Consider the following 25070-nt stretch of genomic DNA (forward strand, 5'->3'; position numbering starts at 1 on the left):
TCTCTGCTGCTTCAAAGCCAGTAGTCACCTTTAGTTCTTAGCCTGGAGTTTAGAACAAGAATCTGTGGCTGCACGCTGTATTATAGGAAGCTCGAGCAAAATATATCTGCCCTTTAAACGGTGATCATTAAAATCTGATAATCAACTTTAAAGCAAACCAGTAAACTAAGGAGCAAAGCGACTCCTCTCTTCTCTCCTTCCTTTTATCTCGTTTGCTCTAATCTTCTCCCTTCATCCCCTCTCCCGCTCCCCCTCCTCCTCAGTTCTCCTCCATTCAGCCAAACTTTAACTGTGTTTCCTCCAAACTTAGCTACAGCGTGTCCTCAGAGATCAGAGGGGAGCGATTGAGCTGCTTGTCCATTTTTACCACATCACCTGATTGAATTATACAATTACCGAGCTCCCCATTACCATTCGTTCAAGGTTGCAGGCCCAAACACACACACACACACACACACCCACACACCACCACACCCACAACCACCCACCACGAACACACACACACAGACTGTTTGTCTCTAACTTTAAATGGACGAGTCTTTGTCGGATGTACATGTGAGAAAGCGAGACAGAGTTAGACGGAGAAGACAGCAGGTCTGATAAACACAACTCCATTAACCCGCCTCCACGCCGGGTCTCCTGCTGTCCGGCTCACACACTCCTGATTAATGAGGCTGCTTCAGGAGTCTCGACACCTCGCTGCAAACACCCTCACCCAATCTCTCAACTCCCTCCCCTCACTAGCCCCCTCTCCACCTCCCGCCTCTGCCTCAGTGTTTCCGTTGCTTTCATCCTCACACCTCTTACCCCACGTTCTTTGTCGTTGTGGAAGCGGCGTAACATTGAGCACACAAAGGTTAGCCCCTTACAGCCAAAACTCATAATTTACCACAAAGAGGCAGCGCCGTGCAGTCCAGGCACCGGCCCTTTTCAGGCATTGATCAGATACTCTCTAGGCCAAGATGGCTGATTGACGACATTATGAAAAGCTGATTGGAATCGAAGTGGAGCCGGTCAGTGTGAGTTGAGACACATTGTGCTGGCAGGGCCCCCAGGGCTCCGCAGCGCGTTACGACCTGATTTCTCTATATTTAGTCTGGCTCGTTATCAGGGCCCGAGCAGCTGCCTGCTGCCACCGCATCCTCTATCCTGCCTGAGAAGTTGGCCCTCGCCTCGCCGCGCCACGCAGCTCAGCGCAGATTTTGCTTAACGGCGCTCTCCGGACAAAACACCTCAAACACCTACATGGAGCTGTGATGGACCAGCTTCACAAGGAGGGCTACTTGATGCATTTAAAAGAAGGAAGTTTATTGATTTGGGTTTTGTCAGGACTTGAGTCAAGGTGTGACCGCGCGTTCATGGTGAAAATCTCGAGCGTGTGCTTCACAGAGTAACAGGAAGAAGAGGTTATTTGTCTGTGCTGATGGGTTAAGATGCCAACGGTTCAGTGCAGTTGCAAGCTTCCCACCTGCCCTCCAGATTCAGCATTATTGCAAACAGCCAGAGTACCTCTCTTGTGGTTAATGGAGCCTGAACAGAGCAGAGAAAATAGAACACCTCATTCTGCACTATGTTTAGGTTCAAGTGTAGGTCAATGATAATGGGGAACACTGCCAATACCATTGAATTATTCAGAATCATTATGAAAGACAGCTCAGGAGGCTGTTCTTATTTCTAATATGGTATGTCAGGAATGTTTATTGATTAGCCACGTATCCTCAATGATACTCATAAATTATTCAATGTCACTTCATACTAACTCTCATTAGGGTTCTGAATCTATGCAGATGACTCATATTTTATTATGATTATGAAGGGACACATGCTCATATGTTGTGGTCTGCTGCATAGTGCTTAGGCAGGGTTCAAGTCAGTGGTCATTTCCTGTTTGCTGGACCGCAGAACAGATGGACCAGCCCTATAAACTCCAAGGTCCACCATCAGTCGGTCCAGTGTTGGAGTCTCCCCATTGGCCACTGCTCAAGAGGCTCAAACGGTCCTCAATTATGGTTCCACTCACTGACTGCTGCTCATGCTAAATCCATCTATCTATAGTCTTGAATATTATTATCTGAAGACTAAAGACTTCTGTTCCTGCCACATATGAGTTCTCTTTTAAATCAAAGTTTTTAAGATATGAGGCGAAACACTTTGACCAGTTTATCACTCTGACCATACACAGTCCAACCATATTCTAGACTTTGACCTTGTCTTGTTTTCTAGGCGATAGTATCTGCAACAGCCAGTGTGCATGCGTCCTCAATGATTTCATCTGCTGTATAATTTATTTGATTGTATTTTATGTCCGTTTACACTACAAAAGGAAAGGAGCTGAATGTAAATCAAACAAATGTAGAGTCAGTTTTTACCCCCTCAAGTGTCTTTGAGCTGGACAGTGAATCGTCTATCTGAGCCACCCAGTGTATCATGTTCTGGATACGCGCTGAACAGCCAAATCGCTTACAGCCTAACTCAAATGTGTCTGTTTCTCTCTCCTTCTCCTTTATGCAGACCTGTCGTGGTTGAACTGGTGTCTCACCGGCTCCTGTCTCTTCAGCCTGGTCCTCATCCTCTTCTTCAGGGAGTCGTACGACCGCCTCTACCTGGACGTCTTTGTCTCTGTGTGACACCGCCGGGAACAAAAACAACTTCATGATAAAGGACTGAATCGTTATTCTTGCACAACCAAGAGGAGAAAAGGGAGAGGAAGGGAAAGTGGAAAGCCCACACTCTTTTAGGATTTTAAGATGTAAATGTATATATTGGTATACAGTGGTGATGGATTTCTGTTGTATGGCTGCCGAGAGAACCAAGAAGTGACTCTACACCAATGTTTACTCTTATAAGTGACACGATGCCATAGGACTGTTCATTACCTGTTTTTATTTGTCTTTTTGTTTGTAAACAAACCTGTGAACGGTTTAATTCTCTTAACCAGGCACGGCACGATGGACTGTTAATAGTTGTTGTTTACAGATTATATAATATTTAAAGTTCTGTGTCGCCCCCTGTGGCAGCTCGGTTCGCCTTCTTTGACAGTGTCTCAAGTAACTCGACGTTGACTCAAAGCTTACAAGCCGGATTCTGCGCCGACTCTGGATCAGCCTCAGGGTGTCGGCCCCCCCAACCCACTAACAAGGAAGTAGAGAGTGATAACAGGACAGCTTCATCGGCCAATCAGCAGGCCTGACTGTGCTGAGTCGGGGCTAAATGAGTGACCTCTCAATGTTTTAGTGCTGCTCCAAACCCCCGGCTGGGGAGGCTTAACTGGCCCGACACTGTTAAGTGACCTGTGATACTGACTGTCATGGCAGGTACTTATATATTATGTTTTATTGCCCTCTCAAGACGAATATTATGCAAAAATGATCCACCAGATTTGTGATTGGATGCTGGCCAGAGACGTGGGCCGGGACTGGATAAACCTGCGCTTGTGTTCCCCCACCAATGAACTGTTCATGTAAAAGAAGCTGAGTCATCTGAATTGTTTCAACCTTCACATTTCAGAAGTTGTTCAGCCTATTTATGGTTAATTGTGTCAATTTCTGGGAGCATTTTAATCTAACTAAATAATGTTCATTTGTTTTTTACAGTTTTTTAAAAATTGTTTTCCTCTGTAGCCTGCCAGTATTTATTGGAAATGTCTCAACACTAACGGAGTTAACACTTAGTTTCACTGAAACAAGATGTTTTGTGGTGATTTTTAAACCCCTGCTGAGGCACACTGAGGGAGATTATTTGATTCTACAGAGATGAAGATTATGTTGCGTGATTGCCAAGCTGCTCCTCCTCCAAAGCACCAGCAGGTGTCTCTGCGCCAACTGAGGGTTTACTGACAAAAACAAAAATCTGAAGGGAAAAGGAAAAGGAAGTTACGATTTTCTTGGATTCCTTGACTAATAAAACTGGAGCTGTGACAAAAAAAACAGCTCCAGATCTGGAGGGAGATAAATATGAAGAAACGCACTAAGGCAAATGAAAAACATCTGTCACTTTCAGACCATTTTTTTCTTCTCTTTGTGTCATTGTCTCTGCACAGCAGCTATAAGAAGTGTTTTAATGTGTTTTCCTCTGGGGATTCGAAGAGGCTCTATAATGTTTTTCCTGGTGCTTTTTATTTTATTTTTTACTCTCCTTGTACAGAAAAGGTTGTCTTTTACCTTTTGACGTGTTGCCTTAATTGCCCAGTGCAGTGCGTTCAGCCTCCCTCTCTTCCACACTGTGACTATTTTATCTGTATATATTGTTGAAGGTCATGTTCTTCGGTTCCACAGCACACACTCTGTGGTTTCCTGGGCTTTGGGTTATACATGTCCTTGTTCTGTGGAAAGAAAAAAGTGCAAATGTGACTATTTCCAGCACCTTATAAAAATAAAACTTTTAAGAATAACACTGCTGTTGTTATTAAGCTAATGAAGGATAGTTTGATATCAGTGTGATTCCAGAGTTAATTTGTGATGTTTGTTTTTTATGGCCTACATTTCCATCAGAGCCTTTCAGTGAGGGCAACCTGCCGCCATTGCTCAGCGGTAGGTGTATATCCTACACTGTGCACACACTCCTCAGACACTCCCAAAGCTAAAAGTATGTGCTTTTACCTCGTAGTTACTCTCACATCAAGTGTTTTTGAGTACAGAGCCAACACAATAGTAATGTTTTACTGTCCAAATGTGTGTCTGGCTTAAGTTGGAGTCCTTTCAAAGTGACTGTGAAACACATTTTGCAGCTGCAATAGAAATAACAAGAACATGATGTAAGGTCTGTAATATATGAAGCTGGAGTTGTGCCTCTACAGGCTGCAGTCATACAACTGAGTGTTCACTCATAGACGTTTCTGTATAACTTGTATAATGATTAAGGTTCTTTGTTGGCTCCTTTGCAACCGACACTTACCCATAACACCCATCTATACTTAGGTTCAGTGTTTTTTTTGCTACTGTTTGAGGTTGGATTCTTCCTTGATTGAGTATTTGACTTAATATTGTTTTTCCATAGAGTTGGAAGAAACAAATCAATGCAGCAGAGGTCGAGAGTTCCTGACTTTTTGTCCCTAGTATGAGTAATCACACATCATCAGGGCTGTTTTTTCTGACTTGGCAAAGCTCCAGAGCCCGGGATGGCATCACAGAAATCTGTAGTTAGTCTTTTATTCTAAAACCACAAACATACTGTATTTCCCAATATATAGCTGACTGACACCTTGGTTTACTCCTGTTTACCAATATTACTGACATGATTTTTAGATTGATGGACGTGTTCCTGTCTTGAGCAGTGTGTTTTGTTTACATTTGGATCAGTCACTGTGCCTTTAAGGAGCAGATTACATCACGCTCTGGTGTGGCCTGAACTCATTTGCTGTGAGATTTTGGCAGCATGAAAATGTTTTCTCACTTGTCCCAAGGCAAGAGCAGAGGGATCTCTCATAGCACACCTGCATTCTGGGAAGCTTTTCCTACTTCTGTCTATTTTTTGATAAAGATCAGGATAAACATACATTGGCCTATAGGCATGACATCACTGTTTTTGAACCCTCTATTAGGTGCCTGCATGTATAGGCCCCTCCCCCTGGTGGCCCAGCTGGAGATGAGCTCATGCTCTGTTGCTGGCGAGAAGAGCTGAGGTCTCTGGGGCGATTCTGCATGCAACAGACTGTTGAAGTCTTCAGTCTGGTTCCAATTAGTATCAGGGGCTGTGTGTGTGTGAACTAAAATATTAATTTTACCTCGTCTACAAACTTGTTCCGTTCATGATCCTTTGAACTGGTGCCATTCAAGCTGGCAGGAACTTCTGACCTAAGCCAGGACTTTTGTCAAGAATCAAATTCACAAATGAGAAAAAGCTGCTGGAAATGAATGTTGCCCTGCATAAGATCAGATTGGCTTGTGTTAGCTTGGGTGTGCCTCAAATTACCGCACAGCATTTTCAAACCAGGCCTGCAGGGATGTAAAATTAATCTGCTGTTGGTTCCTGGCGATCTGGCGGGTTTTAGAGGAGCTGTCACATGTGTTCATCACAAATTCTGCAGTGAAAGAAAAGTTTACTGACACAGCTTCCTCCTCTCCTCCAGCGTCTGTCCTCTGTGTTCTCTGTGCAGGGCGATAATGCCAAAATCTCAAAAATATAACACAGAAAGTAACACAGAATAAGGCTAATTCTGCACATAAATGAACAATGTAAACCTGCCAAAAGAGTAAACAGAGTTATTATTGATATATTTCATCCTGGGTGTGTTTGTTTGTTTGTTTGGAAATGAAGAAGAAATGGTCCCATGGAAAGGTTGTTGAGTTGCTTCAAATGGTCGTCAGCCAAACACTCCGAGCTGTTTGTATAAAACCTATTGTTTTTCAGTGAAACTTTATAATGAATTTGGAATGGCTGCAGTGAGCAAACAGCCATTGTTGTGGCATTATTCCAGAGTCCCCCTCCACTCAAAAATATGTTTTTATTTTTCCTATAGTTGTGCTGTGCAGAATGATGTCTGTGCAGAGTTTGACACTAGAAGGATGTTTTCACATTCCTCTGCTGAAAGTGGAAAGTTTCCCTGTGCTCAGTAAAAATTAGATTTTTAAGGGGCGGGGCCTAGGAGCATCATTTTTGACATCACAGATAGTTTGGTCAATCCTAGACCAGTATGCAACTGTACAGTGTGATGTAGAAGCCACCAGTGCACATACACTGAGAATGGACTTTACAGTGAAGGAGGAGAGATCTTTTGTTCAGCAGGAAAACAAAAACAAACATTTGCATATTCATATATTGTGGAATTTTCTTGAGGTAAAAGGAGTAGATGCCTTTTTTAAAGATTTCTAATAAGTAAATTCTACTTTTGGTCAGAAAAAACACAACAGACACACATTATCGTTCCAAGCAGACTGCATATGCATATATATCTTACACGTTTGGAGGAAATCCTTAAATTAAACAAAAAAGATAAGTTACCCTTTTAATTCCGCAACCAAATCTGTATGCAAGGATGAACCATTTAAATATTCGAGTGAACCAAAGCAAATCGTCACCTGTTGAAGTTGAATTCATGTCAGAGACAAAGAGAATCTAGAGGAGGCACCAACCTGATTGGATCCAGTTGTATCTGATGTGGAAATTAATACAAAAAGAGGAGCCATTTCGTTCACACAGAGGGATGTTATTAAGGAGAAAACACTTCTCTATTTTACGATGAGGCCTCGGTGTAAGCAAATACACTCAACTTCCCCAGCAAGCATGGGACAAAAGAGGTGGTTGTGTTTTCTTGTCAGAGAGCGATAAGGTAATGATGCATACATTTCCTACTGTTCACAGGCACAGCACTAACTGTTTATTAACAGCCTTTCAGCAGGAGTTCAATTCCAGTTTCTTCCTCTGGCTCGTTGTCAGTGCGGGACATGGTATTGTAGCTCTCTGGAGAGAGGATGGAGCCACACAAAGTGAGACAATAGTTTTCTTTTACCCACAAGCAATTCGGGTATTTTGGCTTTTGTTGCTGTTGCCTGTCAAAGGCTGTGAAAGCAGCTGGCTGATGAAAACCCGTGTTGCTGTCAGTGTGTCTGACATTTGTAAACCCAATCTTTTGTTTTCTGCTTTTAGATGCTGCCTCTTACATTTCCCTGTTGTGTTTCCATTGAGACACTGCTTGTTTCTCTTCCTCTTGTGGCCAAAACTCACTTGTGTCTCTTTTCTAGCATTGCACCTCAATGTCTCCTTGGGCCTCCCTGAGCTCCACAAGTCCCTTAATTGACTTCTCCAGGATTATGAAAAATGAGCCTTTGCTTTCAAATGGCATCATTTAGCAGAAATACTATCACAGACGCTCTGATTTAACCTTTATCTTTATCAAACATATTAAAAAGGCAAGCTAGGTGCTCTATTGATTAGGGGAGCGATGCGCTGGCAGAAGCCCCAAGTACCGGGCATAATTGACAGACTGGCCAACTTAAAATTATGACCCATCATCACGTGTGAATTTTGAGGAATTCTGGACCACGCTCCTGTCGGGAAAAACACAACATTTATATAAGATATAAAATGCCCCCCCAGCATAATAAAAACCAAGAGACAGAGCTGTGGGAGATGTCTTGAGAAAGACACACACGGCCTGAAGGAGCACACAGCGTAGTTATTGATTTAGTAGTTAACCAGAGCGTTTTGGTCACAGGTTTATGGGCTGTGACAGTCATTGTGAGACAGACGTTTGTCCCAAGCAACATATCTAAATTGCATATTCTCATTATTTGCAAGTTGCTCTGCATGAAAGCATCAGCTAAGTACATGCACACAACGCACATAAAAGCAGCAAACTAAACACCCTCACACATACATAACAACAGGTGTGAAGGCTAAATATATCCGAATAGAATAGAAAATACTTTGCCTTTGCTTGCATATGCAGAAATCTGCTATTAAAAAATGTACATTAAAACACAACATCACATCTAGACAGAGGCATTAACACACATTTACATAAAAACACAAACAGAGGCTACATTAAAAGTAGTACCAAGTATTCGATGGTGAGGGTTAAGAAAGAAAGAAAGAAATAAAGGTAGCAGACTGGCCTCAAAAAGTGGTTGTACTGATAAGATACTTTTGGCAACAGGGACAAACGATTTCCTATCGATGTGTTTCTTTGCCCAGGGGGCTGAGGGCAGTAGCTGAAAGGGATTTAAGGGTGGCTGTGGTCGTCAAAACTTTGCAGTTTTGCATTGAGCTTCTTTGCCATGGTGATAGGACAGTTAAGTTTGTTTGAAGCCTGTAATTGTACTGCCAGTCTGAACTACTCTGGACAGCTTTGTCTTGCTTTTGACACTTAGGAGCTTGAACAAGGATACAATGTTAAAAATGTGTATACTTTCAATTAGGTGTATTGGTGTACTGTGTTTAAAATTAATTTGGCTGTCCTTAAAACTCCTTAGTGAACGCAATGCTTATATACACTCATATTATACTCACATTAATTTAACAGTTTTAAAGGCTGTTAAACTACATTAGTGTGCAAGCCAAGCTAACATAGCAAAAATATGCCTGACATACTATGTACATTAAAAAGTATGATATAATGTTGCACTTTAGCATTTACCCATATGTCAACGACATATTATGTATTGTAGACATTTTTTAAATTTGCACTGTATGACATTTCTTATCTTATGCTGTATTTATATTTTAATTTTCGATTTTTTGTATTTTCAAAGTGAGCGTCAAGAAGAAAAACACTTCTTCTTATAGATGACCTTAAAAACTTGAACCTGTTATGGTTTTGGTAATTTGCAGGCTAAAAGAGAGAGTCCAGGCATCTACAGAAGTGTTGTATGTGACATGTCCTGCCAATAGCCAATGTGACACATGACAGCCCATAAGTGATTCTCCACTCAAAGTATGAAACACTTATCATTTCAGCGCCTAAAAGGTGACTGTTGAAGTTTCAGTCAGCCTGGATTCACAGAAGTTTTCACTGAGGAAGAATTGTAACATTCATCATGCTCATACAATCACTACTACGTACAGTCACCAAGATATGGATAAATTAATTACCTCTGGTGGAGCTTTAATGTCTAGAGAAGGACAATAGTACAACAACACTGGTAAGAACATACTGAACATTGTTTATGCTGCAGAAGTGGTTTGAGAATTTCCTAATTTTGAGTTTTTTCCATCATTAAATCCTCTCTAACTAATGTGATTCATGTTGGTGATCAAGCCCTGTCAGGTGAGCTTTTATTCTAGCGCAGGCTGCTGTCCATCAATTTCATAACTACAGTTTTACAACTTTAAGCCTACAGAGGGAAAGTTTGCTACCCAGTTAAATACATTTTGGATGGAGTTTCACTTAAATAAGAGAGAGTAGAATGTGATTTCAAATGTCAATGAAAATATGTTACATGGTTAGTCAGTCAGAGATGAGCCATGATGCTGTCACTGATGAAGCTCCCTCTTATCATTCCCAAAACTAGCGGCATCAAACTTCCTGAGATGTTCTGAGGAGAGAGAGGGATAAAAACAGCATCTACCTGCAAAGCCAGGTTCTGCTTGGCTGAGGCTCCTCAGCTCTAATGCAGGAAGACGTGGCCCTGACGGAAGCAGCATGTCCTCTGAGCAAGAGCAATTATGATAACCATGCAAGCGGAAAGGCTGTAGCCAGAAGAACAGCGAGACAGGCTTTGATCCGGCAGGCTGCCTATTTAAATCACAGCTCACCTCCACTACAAACGGCATCCTCAGCTAATGTAGTTGGGCTTTCAAGAAGGAGTCCGAGACCACTGCAAGTTCCTGTGGGCTCCTCTGTCATGCTATGCAGCTGTTTCGCCCCTTAAAACACTATTTGTTTCTCCTGCCCTCCCTCCTTATCAAAGGTGAGTGAAGGTGCTTTTGTTTTAGTGCAGGCTGCTGAGTGATGTTTTCTTTCATTGCCATTTAGACAGTGTGCCTCAGAAGCACAGCCTGTGGAGGCACAATGAAGCACCATGAAAGCACAGAGGGAACAGTTAGCTCAATTAACTCTCTATCAGAACACAATCTAAATCCCTGACAAACTCTTTGAGCTTTGGATCTATACTGTCGCGACTGTGCTAACAAAAATGGTTTTAACAGAAAAGTGACTGAAAAAAGAAGGATCACACTGTTTGACCCACGTCTCTGGTCGCTAGTGTAACACTGAGGGGAGGAATCAATGAACTGTGACACATCAACTTGTATGATGATAGTAAAAAGCGAAGATTGCAGAAATTTAATTAAAGCCGATTCCAAGTTATTTCACATGCATGCATGTGAAACAATGTGAAAGTCACCCTTCAATTATGTAAATGCTGCAGTTAGTGTGTAATATGTTGCATGTACTGCAAGGCTTTTTTTTCTCCATCGGACTTAGACTGCATAAAACAGTTACCCCACTGTATATTTTAAATATCAACACCCATAGCCCGTAGGCTTTAAAGAATAAGACTGGCATTACAGCGTCTAATTCAAAAACATATCAATAAGGTACGCCATTGCACTGGGTAACATGTTCCTTTATTACCATGAACACTCACACTGCAGTTTATTTTGAAACAATCCCACATACACCATCCTGCTGCCAGGAATAGTCACAAGAGCACCAAATGTGTATTAATCCATGGCTAAAAATAGCACCAAACAAATGCACTATTTACTCCTGTCAACAGAAGTGCCCAACTGTTTTAGGAATTTACTGAACTTACTGAACTGAATTAAACTGAATATATATATATTTTTATAGTGCCACTGACAGAGTAGGGAAGTGGGAGAGTATTCGGAGGCACACTAACCCACTGTGGTCTTTTCAGGGGATTTGTTGACAATAAGAAAAATACTGAGTAACCCCAGCCTTATCTTTGAAAGGTGCCTCTGAAAAGTTCATAGCTCACTCCTCCATAGAGGATACCAGCTGTGCTTTTTTTTTTCACAGGATATTGATTACAGTGACTCAGTGTTGAGGCCAAAAAACTCAAATCCAATGTAGTGCCCTAATATAATTTTGTTACATCATTTTATTGTTTTATTTGACATGTTTGCCAATTGCATTTCTGAGTGAACTTACTATCTCAATAAAAACATTGTATTTTGTATTTATATGGTTATTGTTGTTAACACATTTGAAATATTTCCGAGTAATTGTGAACCTCTCAAAGCCTCATTGGTTAAGCAGTTGTCAATCTTCTTTGGCAGCCAATCGGTAATGACAATAATGAGTTATCGCTTCTTTGTGGGTGGGACAAGAAGCAACAGTAGACTAAAATGGCGAGGGAAAAACAACAATTAAGTCGAGCAAACTTCTTTGTTGTGTTTTGGTTAAGCTAAAAGCTAGACATCTTTATTGATTTATTTCCTTGTTAAACTTAGAAGAGAAGTTTGTTTGGCGCAATTAGTTGTCTGTAATTTTGTTTAATTGACCGCAAACTGATGCTAGCTGAGTTAGCTGTTACTGTAGTTAGCTGGGAAGAGAAAAGACTGTGGGAAACTCATTTCGACGTCCTTGGTGGGTATAGTTGCTCTATTATAACCGTATTCATATGTACCTTTATAATGAATGAGAAGAGATGTTGTATGAGTGTTTTTGGGTTATAGGGCGGTGTGCTTTTGTACCACAGGGCTCCAGTAGATGTACTAATCTCCCGCCATCTGTGTCTCCACCTCATTGAAGGAGGCCATTTTGCTTCCAGCAGCTGTAAGTGCTGATGAGAACACTGCTATTGGGATTCATATGAAATCCAACAAAATGGTGCCTTTGATTGAGTAGCAGTCCTCAATATTGTGCTTTCTATTAGTGATGAAATGATTCTTTGATTATGTTATTGTCATTTATAAATGATTTATCAAGCAGACACACCAGCACTGGCTTCCAGCGTCTCAAATGTGAGGAATTACAATGTATCATTGTCAATTGAATATCGTTGTGGTTTGGTTTGTTGGTCAGAAAGATAACAAGCAATTTGTTGCATTGGCTTCTGGGAAATAGTGATGGGTCACTATTTTCTAACCATTTCTTTCTGCCACAGTGGATGCCAGGAGCAGTTTAAATTGTGCTTGCTTAGTGGATATGTTAATTATGCAATAATAATTTGGTGGTTAAATGAGTGATAACAAATGCAGAATTCTCTGCTCTATAAACTCCAGACAAATACTGTTGCCTGAATGGTTCCAAGATGTAGGAGTAGTTTATAAATGATTGTGGTTCTGGCACAGGTAGATGGTGTCCTCATTCTACTGCCTGCAAAGCTCTGTCAATATACCATAATCATAGGCGGTGATATTAAGAGGCTAAAACTCTCACTGGAAAAAAGTAAGTCACTTCACCTCGGGGAGGGCTGTCAGCATCACATACACTGATCTGAGTTCAGTAGCAGATCCACCCTTCAGTACCAACACATTGGTACTCAACGTAGACTCATTAGACTGTAATCAGTGTAATCAGTGGGGAAGCTTCTCTGTTAGACGTCGCGTCACTCACCTGAGCTCACCTTTCCCGTTACTTTTTGCAGTGTAAAATTATGAAGCTGAATTGCTGCTGGTGCACTTTGAATCTTGACTGACGCGCTGTTTTAGGACAACTCAGTGTCCCCCGGGGGTCATAGACCATCCATTTATGTTCACAGCAGCATTCATTAGCTTTAAAAGTACTTGAATTCTTTGTCACTACCTGATCTGCTGTGATAACCTTTGTGGGGAGGCTGGAGTCAGAACCTAGACGCCAAACAATAGTCTGTCAACATAATAGGCCGTACCATGTGAGTGTGACCCCACTGGGCAGAAAGTTAGAGGTGTGTCCAGGCCGGGCCGTCGGTTTCATTAACCCGTCCCTGTGCCTGCGGTGCAGCGAAACAGCACCCGGTTTGATCGACCATCAGCAGGATGATGGTGACGTCAGAGAGCTGCAGTAAGATGCCAAACAGCCACCTGAGACGTGGCAGAGAGCTGTGTGGTGTGTTTGTGAGAAAAGTGTGAATGTGTGTGTGGGTGATGAATACTGAAGGAAAAAAAAAGAAAAAGAAAATTGAGCTTCAATTTTGAGCCAAGTGACCCGCCCGAAAAACACTCCACTGGGTGTTAAATCCTCTGCCGGGGAGAGGAAAATGGCTGCATGAAATTGCCTTTTTTCCCTCAATTGTTTCCTTTGTGCCAGCACAGAATGAAATAAATGTCATTGCATAGTATGTTGTTTTAAGCACATTGCTTCTGGAAATGTAAAGGAAAAGGATTAGATTCACAGGTTGTATAAAATAATGGAAACATAATGTACAATGCCTAAATGCCACCATGCACTACTTTTACACTATATATATATATATATATATATATATATTTAGATGTTTAGGTTACTTTAGTTGGTAAGGTTTTGTATTTATATCTCCCTGCTGTGTATGTTTGTGGTGAGACAAAATAATAGGCTATCCATCTGAACAGCATCAAAACCTCTGGGCCTGAAAATTACAACAGAGTTGAATCAACATCCCTCTGACACAGGCTTAACAACAGTTGAACATTATCAGGTGCACAAATGCCGCATTTACAGGGCTTCATTATTAGACTGTACAGGAGTTTTCCATTATTGTGTCCACCCTCCTGTAGTAGGCTCAGATTCAATACATTCAGGTCAAACTCTCTCTTTTCATTAAACTGATTAAAGTGTGCAAAAATTCAATATTCCCATCTTGAGCAGCAGGATGAAATCGATCCTGCCACATGTTTGTACTTCTATACATGTGAGGACCTTCTTTGACATTAAGCATTCTAGAGCTCTAATGATTACTCAGTCAATCGATTAATTAATAGATAGAAAATGAATCTACAACTTTTTGGAGGGTTAGGGTTAGGTTCATCATTTATTAAATTATATATAGATCAAATATTCTCTGGTTTCAGCTTCTCAAGTTTTATATCGTAAGATTTTGAAGTGTTCAGATAAAATAAGGAAACTGAATGCCATTTTTCTTTATTTTTTTAAACATTTAATAGACTAACCAATTAATCGATAATGAAAATAATTGTTAGTTGCAGCCCAAAATCAGCCAATTTTAATCATAATTATAAAACCAAGTCTTAATTCTCAAGAAGGCCCTTTTGGAGAACTTGAATTGGACCTCAGAAAAATAGAAGTACAAGAGCCCAGACACACACACACACACACACACACAGCAGACAGTAGACAGTGTACATCTATCTAAATTCATTTCATTTGTGTAGCTCTTCATTTTCACACCCTGCACAGTGACTCTACCGCAGTGTTCAGTCTGTTCCTGTGATGGTGCTGTAAACCGCCTGATCCCTTCTCCAACAGGCAGCGAGAGCAGTGCGTAAACATGACGAGAGAACTTGTAACAATGAACCTGTTTGTCGTGTTTGGGGTGAACACAGTGGAGCCTCGGTTTCGCCTCCGCCGCGGGCGCCACAGGCTCAGGGAGGGCTTTACCTGGGATGGAAGCGGAGGAGCAGAGATGAAAGTTGTTGCCAAATTTTCCTGTGATGCTCAAAACCCAAAAGCTTGCAGCTATTTTCCGGATTGACTGATTTCACAGCTGGGATGCAGAGCAAAACTGTGCACAGCCAGACTGTAATTCTACGCATTCCTGGCTTCAACGCCCACACGAAGCGCTGATCTCACAGGAGCGCTCATGAACAAGATGAAAAAGGAAATGTGGTTTTTATGCACTTTCTTCCACAAAACAGGCCCAGTTCGCTCTGCAGCAGGTACAGAGATGCACCATGACTCATTTCAACTGATTACTGTACAGAACATTTGAGTTATTGGTTTGGAGAGGCGGTGGAGGAGTGAAGCTAAATTAGTACTGGAAGTAATGATGCCCTGAGGCTGGATGAAAAGAGAGATGTTGAAAAATTACCTAGTAGTCCATTCATTACCCCGTCTATCTCTGCGGTGTTGTGTAGCATTTAAACAAGCCATCAGAGGTCAATACAAGTGCTGCTTTCCGTGTAAATGCACTGCTATGAATAAAATGTTAGTTTGTTTTGTCCTTGTAGAGTCAGTATGATTAAAATGTGCCTTTAATCTGTTGTTGTCTGCTGTGGTAATGTCTGAGTTTTGAGGGCACAGAAGAAAGAAAAGTTTTCTAACCTTCTTATAGCAGATTTTCTTTGAAAGAAATTGTCAGTTAATGGAACACAATGGCTTTGATGGACGTGCGTGTGTGCACTTGTGTTTCAATGACATTGCGGGAAAAGGCATCAAACAAACACAAGGACAGGGAAATTGCTTGAAAGCCTGTCAGAGCGTGTGGCGAATGTGTGGCCTGAATCTGCTTTACTTTACCATAGTCACTTTGTCACTTTCCCATGTACCCATGTTCCCTTCTTCTTTGTTGTTTAAGCACTTTTAAATTTCCATGCTTCAGATGCAGCCTTATAAACAGGCATATGCTCAAACTGTATTTTAAAAACCCAAGCCCCAGGCAGTATAAATGATTCACATTCAACAACTTGTTACCACCTAAATCTGTGAAGCAAATGTGAGTGTAAGTGGCTTCTCTCGGTGTGTGTGTGCTGGGTGCATTAACCCTGTCACAAGAGAGTGGGGGCAGGGGTCCGTATCACAACACAAACCTGCCATGGCATTGGTTCGCATATAAATCAAGGAGCATTTACTGAAGACTACAATGTGATGTTGGACCAAAATGTCAGCTGGCATAAAGTTAGCATTAAGACTTATGGTCATATGAGTAGGCAGAGAGTTAACTCAATGTAAATGAAAGCACGGCAGTCTGCTCATTTACAGGACTCTGACATCTGGAGGAGCATTGAGGTTATGTTACCTTGCTTCACACTCAGAGGTACCCGTGTCCCCATCAATATTTCCACGCCATCAGCAGTTTTATTTACGACACTGTCATCAATATTGCTTCCACTCGGTGCAGCTGCCAGCCTTTACAACCTCCGTCAGCTGGTTAAGTAGATTGAATAAAACGCAAATGGCTCACTCAAGCTCTGCGCTGCGCAACTACCATAAACCCCAATGTTCGTCAAATGAGCTTCGTGGAAACAGCCCCCGACTCTGTAGTGGCTACTTTAACGGCCGAATGTGGAGGCTCGGCTCTGTGCGAGAGGGAGGTGTTGAAGGTGATTTAACATCGTTTGGTCTCTCCTCTCTGCTTTATTAGGAGGAGGAGAAGACCCTCCATCACTGCCCGCTCCGTCTCTCCCTCTCATCTCTCTCTGTCAGCCGGGGTTAACTCGTGGCACCATTAACCCATCCTGTCCTCTTACAAGGAAATGCAAGGAGAGCATCCCAACGTCTCCTTCAACTACATGACCTTGTGACCTCTAAGGGCTGGTTTCACAGACACCTGTTCGACTGGTTTACAGAGTTGAGGCGTCTTAGTTCTGCTCTTGGCATTTTTTTTTTTGACATCCGTTCGTTTGGCATCTATTCATTCCAATTAAGTTGCTTACCATTCGCAGGCACCAGAAAAGTTTCACTCTGCAAATGCAACACACACACAGGCTGCATTGTGTAGTGATGCATTATTTGATGCCTGTAACAGAGACTGGATGCGCCTGAATTGTTGCTTTACTGGAGGCCTGACACGTATGGTAAAGTGGACTATCATGATGTGTGTCACACGCTGGCTGTGTATGCTGCCCTTTAGGGCTCTGTGCAGCAGGGTGCAGCTCGCAGTTAAGTGTGCCCTGTGCTTCTGGGGCGTTTTGTGCACGGGCTTGTCTGGCGCACTTGTGGTGCACTTGAATCAGACACAGATACAGGGTGGAATCAGAAAGAGTAGATTATAATACATTATAGATGGTGTGTGTTAGGGGCTGTAACAAGGCCGGTCATATTCACTACCTTCATCCCCTATTGTGATACATCGACAGTTGGGGAACCCTGTGGAGAGTTTTCCTGAGAGGAAACGTATTGTTGTCTGAGGCCTCAAATATAAATACAGCTGCTCAGATATACTGCCAAGAGCTGATGGTGTCTGTTTAAAAGTGAAATGTACTTTTCTGGACATGTCCAATGGTTTTTATGTTTCCTCTGTGTAATAATGCACTTTTACTTGTCGTCACAAAAATTCATATAGTAGCTGTCTGCAAACACAAACCAACATAGGGACATAAGATGAAAGTAGAATTAAAAAATGTAGTCCCGTTTTTTTGGATGTATTTTTATTCAGTTATATTTGTGTCATATAATTTGTAATAATGTGATTTGGTAATGATTTTACAGCACTGTAGACACCACTATAAAAACACCACGATAAAATTGAACCCGAACAATCTATCACATGTTGCTCATCACAGCCACATGTCTACCTGTATTGTTATTAAAAAATACGGCGCTCCGGGCTACACTTTGGACAGTATGGTGCTGGTTGCACAAAATGTAACTGGCTTATCTGCTGTGTGTAATTGTGGTTTGACTGTGCAACATCACTCCAGTTAAAGACTGCAGATGGAGTACTTACCTGTTGCTTTCAGATGGCTGTAAAGAGAGTCACCAGAGTAAAGTAAAGGTCTTCTGCTATTAGCAGTTGTGAAACTGGTAAGAATCACTCATTAATCTTTATTCTGTCTTGCTGGATTTACATAATGCCATATTTAAAATGAAACAGTTCTCTGTGATTACATCAGCTGGTCAAAAAACATATAATGAAAGAAAATATGAATAATGGGAAGTGATTTTAGAGAGGGTTTTCTGGCTTTTCCTCTTCCATATAAACTGACCACAGTATTATAAAACACAACCTGACCTACTCTGGGCACAAGGGCAGCAGACCGTGCGAGACACGCTCATTATTGGCACCAAGATTGCAGTATAGAGCTGGATTGTCTTTGCCACACCCTCGACTGCACCTCTCCTCTCACTGGGGCACACAGCAAGTCACCAAGATACCAAAGTAGTTAAGGAAAAGTTAAGTTAAGGAAAAAACCACCCCTGGAAAATGTACTGCGCACCAACATGCTCTGCTGCAGAGAATTTGCTTGGACTCTGTAAAGTAACTATTACCTTTATATTGTTATAATATATAGTTAAGTACAGTATTTCAGTATTTGAGTAAATGTACTTAGTGACTTTCCACCACTGCTGAAAAGTTTTCTATTACACCCACACAAACTTTAAGCTAAGAATTGTGTTTCCATAGTAACAGTCAGCGCCACCTGCAGAGAGCAACAGCGCTGTAATTTGATATAGATACTGTGGAGTAACAGAAGAAGGAGTTTTTAAGGTAAATCTATGAAAAACCAAGCTGGAAAAGGAAGCCAACACAGTAGTTCCAAAAGCTGCAGTTCCTCAAACGGCCACTTGAGGCTGGCTACAGAAGTGATCAGTCTCCATAAGGTTCCATGTTAAAATGCCTAGCTTTACAGCAGTAATAAAGTAGTTTTGGTCTCTTTGGCTGCTTTACAAACACAGACCAGGTACAGTAAAGCAAAGTAAAGTAAAGAAAATGGAATCGATGACAAACCCGAGTTAAACGTGAGTTATGTTTTTGGGTAACTTTATAAAACATACTGCTGGAGAAACACAGAGAAACACAGAGAACCTCCTTGTAACTCAAACACTTGTGGAGTGAATGGAGTTAGTGCAGTTAATACAATTATATCTTCCTCTTATACATTAATATTATTATCTGACTATAGGCACTAGTCATGTAGTAACAGTCTTTGTAAAAACCACCCATCAACAGAATCAGATTAGAAGGACAGACTTGAATAGACAGCATGATTTTGTTCCACAACAGATTGCACTTTGGTGGCTTCTTGACTCCTTTGATTATATTTCCAATGCAACCAATTCCCTCGGAGTTCCTCCCAGGCAGGCTTTGCCCAGACCACACTTACACACACAGAAGAACTGGCTAGTGGATTAATGCTAGGCTGATCATATCAAACAATTACCCTGTTTTCCCACTGAGGAGGATAGAGGGCCGTAATGGCGGAGGCGACAAAGTCCCAGTCCCTGCAGACCATGAGAGCATTTTTTGGCTGCAACTCCAGACGCCGTTGGATCTCCATCCTGTCCTGTTGTGCGAGAACACAGACACGTCTGTCTGCTGGCCACCCTCCTGGGACACTGCGCAACACACATCAAAAACTACCGGCTGCTCGCTCTGTAAACACAACAACACGGAATAAACATCAGCTGGTCATATTATGCAACTGTGATCAGGGTTGGGTGCCTGCGGTGATTTAGGTTTTACAAACCACTGGGCCGTTGCTGCGCCGGCCATCAATCATGTATGGATGACCTTGATGAAGGCCACAAGCCAAAGACTCTTAGAATCGGTCAAAATTATTTTTCCTGGAGCCGGCTGTAAATCACACCAGAAAACAGGACAGTCACGCTGGAGTTTGTCCGTCGTACAGGCTTCAATAGAAGTGAATGAGAAACGGAGCAAATTTTCACGGGACGGAAGTGTAATGTGACCATATCTTTATTTGTACCCATCTCTAATTCCAGCTGCACTATCTGCAGTTATCAGTCATTATTCTGTGACATACCAACTGCATGCTACAGACTGGTGATGAAAGCTGATCATCTAGCAGCTATAGAGACATAATGTATATTTTTCTCAGGAGACCAATCCAGAGCTTACATTCATCAAGTGGACAGAATCATGACTCATCAATGTTGTGCTGCATCTGCTGGATGTTAAAAGGTAACATAGCATTTTGTGTTGTTAACATGTCAGGCCTATGTGGAGAGGGTTTATTTCTGCCTCCTGAATCATTAATGAATAGATTTTGTTCTGGATGTTCTGTTATTTTTGCAGGTCTAATTAAACTAAATAATAAGACAAACAAGGTTATGGTACAGGCCATACCTGGCAAAGCAAAAGTTCTTAAAAGTTAATAAGCATTAATAACGATATAAACCATTCAAAATCAATTATGGTAATAAACCCATCATAAAGTATGCATATGAGTAAAACTTGGCACCATTTCTTTTGAAAATCCACTTAAACTTCCATCCTCTTAAATGTTAACAGATTTGTAAACAATGGTTCTCAGGTAGCCAATAATTTCCAAGATAAGTCATGATGAATGTGACTCAGTGCAGTGTCTCTCGAAGATGTTGACTCATTTTTCACATTGCTGCTATCTCTGTTTTAACAAAACTCTTATTAATATCAGTGATCATCACAAAGCCGGTGTTTTCCTTCATTTTCTACGGTGTTATTCTCATTCCTCACTGTCGCGCAGAGGGTGAATTATAAAGCCCAGCATGCGTCCTTCCTACTCCGCCATCTCCTCCCTGACTCCTCTACCATCTTATCTGAGCGGCCTCCTCCAGCCCACAGCTTCCTCCTGGCGACCTCCTCTTGGCTGCCTGCCAGAGTGCCGATCACTGCATCTGTCTGTCAGCAGAATACCAACTGATTAATGCTTTCACTGCGCCCATTAATAAAACTGCCGAGAGGCTGCTCTCTCTAATTGAGAGGTACAGCTAGGGCTGCATTGGACCAGATGAGAAGGACATATACAGTAGGGCTGTGTTGAGTCATGAGCGGGTGCATGTGTTTTAGGGGATGAAGAGTGGACTGCTCTTGCTTCTGACAACCAATGATATAGGTGCTCTAGTGCAAAAAAGAAGCGGTGCACTCAGTTATTTATGTGAGGGCTAAAGACTGAGGGTACACACAATGTTTTATTGGATTTTATTAAATGTCTTTTCCTGTCCTGTGTGACAGTAGCTGTTCTCCAACTTTGATCTTGATTTTCTGCACAGCAGCAGAATCATTGTAGTGTAATGATAAAGTACTGGTGTCTAGGCCACTGGCACCAGCAGTGATCCACGGGCACTCTGCTGGACACACCCTGACTACTTGGCTCGTTTGCCCCATCCATCTCCGCTGTTCTCATACGGCAAAGAATTCCAGTACTGCAATCATTTGTTCTGGAGATGACGGGAGAGGATACACTTCTGTGACACGTGTCTGACACAAAGTGTGGCTTTACTGGTCTGGTGTGTTGTATGGGGTATACAGACATATAGCAAGTTAGCTTCTTTTTTTTAAAGAGTACTAAAGAATAAAACTGGTGTTAAACTGTATTGCACTGTAAATGCAGCTTTCTTCCCCAGTTGGAATGTCCAGGTCCCTCTGCATTGCAGTCACTGCTAACTCTACTGTTGCCCTGGGCAAGCTGCAGATAGCCATATGCCACCTCCAGTTGCTTCCTGTCACCTGCCAGTGATGGATTTTCAGCTGGTGGGTATAACGCATGATTCACACTATCCCACCAGTTTCGTGCCCTGACAAACCAGTACAAGCTACGACGCTGGCTTCCTACCTGCAAACATGGCCTACTGTGTTTGTTGCAGCACACAACCAAGCTGGAGGTGCCATTACTAGAAATGAATCTCTTAATCTTTGTGGGGAAGGGGTAGAGGTTTACCCCTATTAACAAACACCCTTAAGAGACTGAAACCAGCAATGGATTTATCCCATGAAGTAGTCGCAGTCTGATATAATGTAAACTCCAGTGAGCCATCCTGTTGGCATTGACATATGACTTTGTTGTGATTATCATGGCTGATGTAGTCTGTCCCTCTCTCATGTCCCGCTCAATTCTGAGTATGTCTCAATGCTCAATGCGTGCCCCATGTACAAAGGTTGAGTCTTTAACGCAGTGGCCTTGGTCCAATTTGCTGCATGTCCCCTCCCCCCCACTTCACCGCTAGATGCCCCCAAATGCTACATGCGGGTCCTTTAAATGGAGACATGCATTTGGCAGAGTGTAGGACAAATCACGAAAAAAATATATACTGTAACTCTAACAGAGCCCACTGGCCATATCTTTGTGTTGGCATCAAGGTTTATTATCCTTTTATAATGTACAATATACAAAAATATAGGGTACCAAAAAATTCACAGTGTCTAAAAGGCAGTGATTACAGTCTACATGACAGGTCTAACAGTACACCTGGTAAGTTGCATAGAAGGGCACAGAGCCTCACATCGCAGGGGACAGAGCTCAAAATTGACCAATCAAATGACCGGCAGACCAGGCCAATAGAGGCTTAGTTACGTCAAAACAACTTTTTTTATATGCCTGTTTGCAGCCTATTATATTTGATACTGATATTATCAGTGCTACGCTGAGTTTTTTCAGTCCGGATTCAAATGTCTCTGGGAATTAGATGTTTGAGCAGCTGGGAAAGGTCATAAGCCACAGGCGGTCGGTCACATTGTGGAGCTCTGTCCCCAAACAAACCTCATGGTTGGTGTGTACTTAGCTGCTGCACTTTTTTAAAACAACTATAAGGCTTTTTTTAAACAAACAGTGTTAGCTATACAATATACAGATACATTTACACGATCCTCTGCAGGGTCATTAAAATGGGCTGCAGAAGGCTGTTGCTCCTATATACAGATAGAGCTCTCGTGCATGTACAGTAGCTGAACTGAAAAGCATTGCTGGGTTAGCATTCATCGATCAGGCAATAATAATAATAAAATATAGCTGTGAAAATGCCCTTTATAAACCAAGCTTTGACTATAAATAGTGTCCGTTCCAACTCCGCAGGAACCAAAGGGTGCGATGCTTTAACTTACAATGATTAACATCTCATACATGAAATATAGAAATCTGGAGTGTCAGCGACAGAATGTGGAAAAAAATGCACAAAAAGAAAACCCTTCTCATTTATAGTTTTATGTATGAAAGCATTTACATTGTACAAAATACAGCAACCCCCCCTTTGCTCATTCAGGCATACAGACACGCAAAGATAAGAGTACATGTGTTTGCATACGTACACACATCCACACACACACATGCACTCATTTTGATCTTCACACAGGCAAATCTCTAAGCAAGCATAATTTAGTTTTATTTTTCTTTTCTTTAAAGCGGGGCCAAATGGATATTTTGTTACAGTCATTCTTTGTAAAAACCATATCAATAATTTTTTGTGTTTTATATTTGTTAACATTTCATGTAGTGAAGATGCAATGGTTACTACACTTCTGACAAATCAAGAAAACAAAGGAATGTGTGAAATTAGAGTAACAAGAATTAATCAGCTATATCTTATTTAACAAAATATTTCCTCCTATGCTACGGCTCGTCTGAGAATAAAACAAATATCATCTTAAAAAACAAACATTTAAAAAAAGAACAAGTGCCAGTCTACTAGCTTATTCTACCATCATAGAAAACCCAATCCAGTTGTTCAGCACACTGGCCATATTTGATATGACCACCGAGCTATTTAGCACTCAGTAGAATTGATGCATCCATTAGAGAATCAATTGGAGAATCAATCAATTCCCTTTCAGAAGTCTTTATTGTTCTTAGGGAAAAAAACAAACAGAAGAAATAGAAAGAAAACAATTGTTGCCCCTGCCCTCCATTGCATACAGGCACCCAAGGCATTCCCAAAGCTTTATATACAGTTCAGAACGCTTCTCACAATCCCCCTTTGCTCTGACTTTACGAGTGAACGCCCTTGTCCACAAAAGATGTGTGACTCCGGTCATAAGCAGATTTATTGAATTGAATGATGTAGCTTTGTGACTCTTCCAAATGTCTAAAAATCAACTCGCAGGTTCTTATCTTTTCTGTCACATGAAACACCAACAATGGAGGGCGTGCATCCACCCCTAACAACCAAGCTGATATTGATCACAAATTTATTTCATCAGCGACGTCATTTAGTTTACTCTTTTGTTGTTGTTTTCCTGCTCTGTGCCGTTGTGGACATAACAATAAGCGCCGTGTGATCGCAGTTGTTCTCAGTGCTTTTGTTCTCTGCAGACTCACAAGTTCATTACAGGCTGAGGATGTGGTTATTAATAGAGAGGCGTGAAATGGTGACCCAGGTCCAGAGGAATGTAATATATATATATTTTTTTTTTTGTTCTGTTCATGTTTGTCTCTGGAATAGCGGATGCTCAACTCAGCACCTGCGCTGAGGTGTTCTGGTCATAACAATCTGTCAAAACCCATAACTCGTCCTGCTAGAGTTTTACACTGGATCCCCGCATGAAGCTCGGAGTTGACACTGCTATATCCAGTCAGAGCCTTACAATAACACCCCCCCAGCTGGTTGTCCCTGAATACACCAGGACACGGGGCCTTGTCGTCCAAACCCACATCTCCTGATGGAAAGTTCCAGAAACGCCCTTGAGGAAACAAACCCTACCATGCGGAAGAGACTATGGGAGCGAGGAGAGGGGCGATGGCGAACCTGTCCGAGCTCTGAGAAATGTTTCAGTTCATGTCGGTTCAGTTATGTCACCACTGTATTGGGGTGGTGTCCGTTTGGGGCAGTGCCAGGGGGGTTCAGAGATCCAGTTGTGGGGCGTGTCTCAGCTGTTGTTGCTGTGGTTGTAGGTCCTGCATGGCGAGGGGGAGGAATTGGGCTGGTAGTCATATTTGCCGAGCGCTGTGGGATAGTAGGTGGTCGTGTAGACGTTTGTCTGCTGGAGCGGTGTTGGGTAGAAGTTGGATCTTTCATCTGGTAGCAGGTTGTTTTTGTTGAGTGTCTGGAATGACACAACACAGAAAAAAAGAAGCTAATTAAACTTTTAACTCTTACAGCTAATAGAACCGTACAGTATGTTTCATATTTTATTCCATATTACTAGTTAAAAGATTAA

General features: G+C 41.8%; 2 protein-coding genes across 3 annotated transcripts in view; one reads left to right on the forward strand and one right to left on the reverse strand.

The window, feature by feature from the left end:
- slc49a4 (solute carrier family 49 member 4) overlaps positions 1-4390 on the forward strand; it is a gene marked incomplete in the record, with an annotated part of 43182 nt that extends 38792 nt beyond the window's left edge. Inside the window, 1 exon segment of the mRNA XM_035676868.1 lies at positions 2512-4390. Coding sequence (XP_035532761.1) covers positions 2512-2627 — 116 coding nt within the window.
- A 17871-nt stretch (positions 4391-22261) lies between these two features.
- sema5ba (sema domain, seven thrombospondin repeats (type 1 and type 1-like), transmembrane domain (TM) and short cytoplasmic domain, (semaphorin) 5Ba) overlaps positions 22262-25070 on the reverse strand; it is a 161264-nt gene continuing 158455 nt past the window's right edge. For both annotated transcript variants that reach the window (XM_035676541.1, XM_035676540.1), the window contains one exon: positions 22262-24956. In XM_035676541.1, the coding sequence (XP_035532434.1) occupies positions 24780-24956 (177 nt within the window). In that variant the 3' untranslated portion in view covers positions 22262-24779. The remainder of the gene's footprint in view (positions 24957-25070) is intronic.

Source organism: Morone saxatilis, unplaced genomic scaffold, assembly GCF_004916995.1.
Source record: "Morone saxatilis isolate NCDOM2014 unplaced genomic scaffold, NCSU_SB_2.0 Contig5, whole genome shotgun sequence".
Lineage (NCBI taxonomy): Eukaryota > Metazoa > Chordata > Actinopteri > Moronidae > Morone > Morone saxatilis.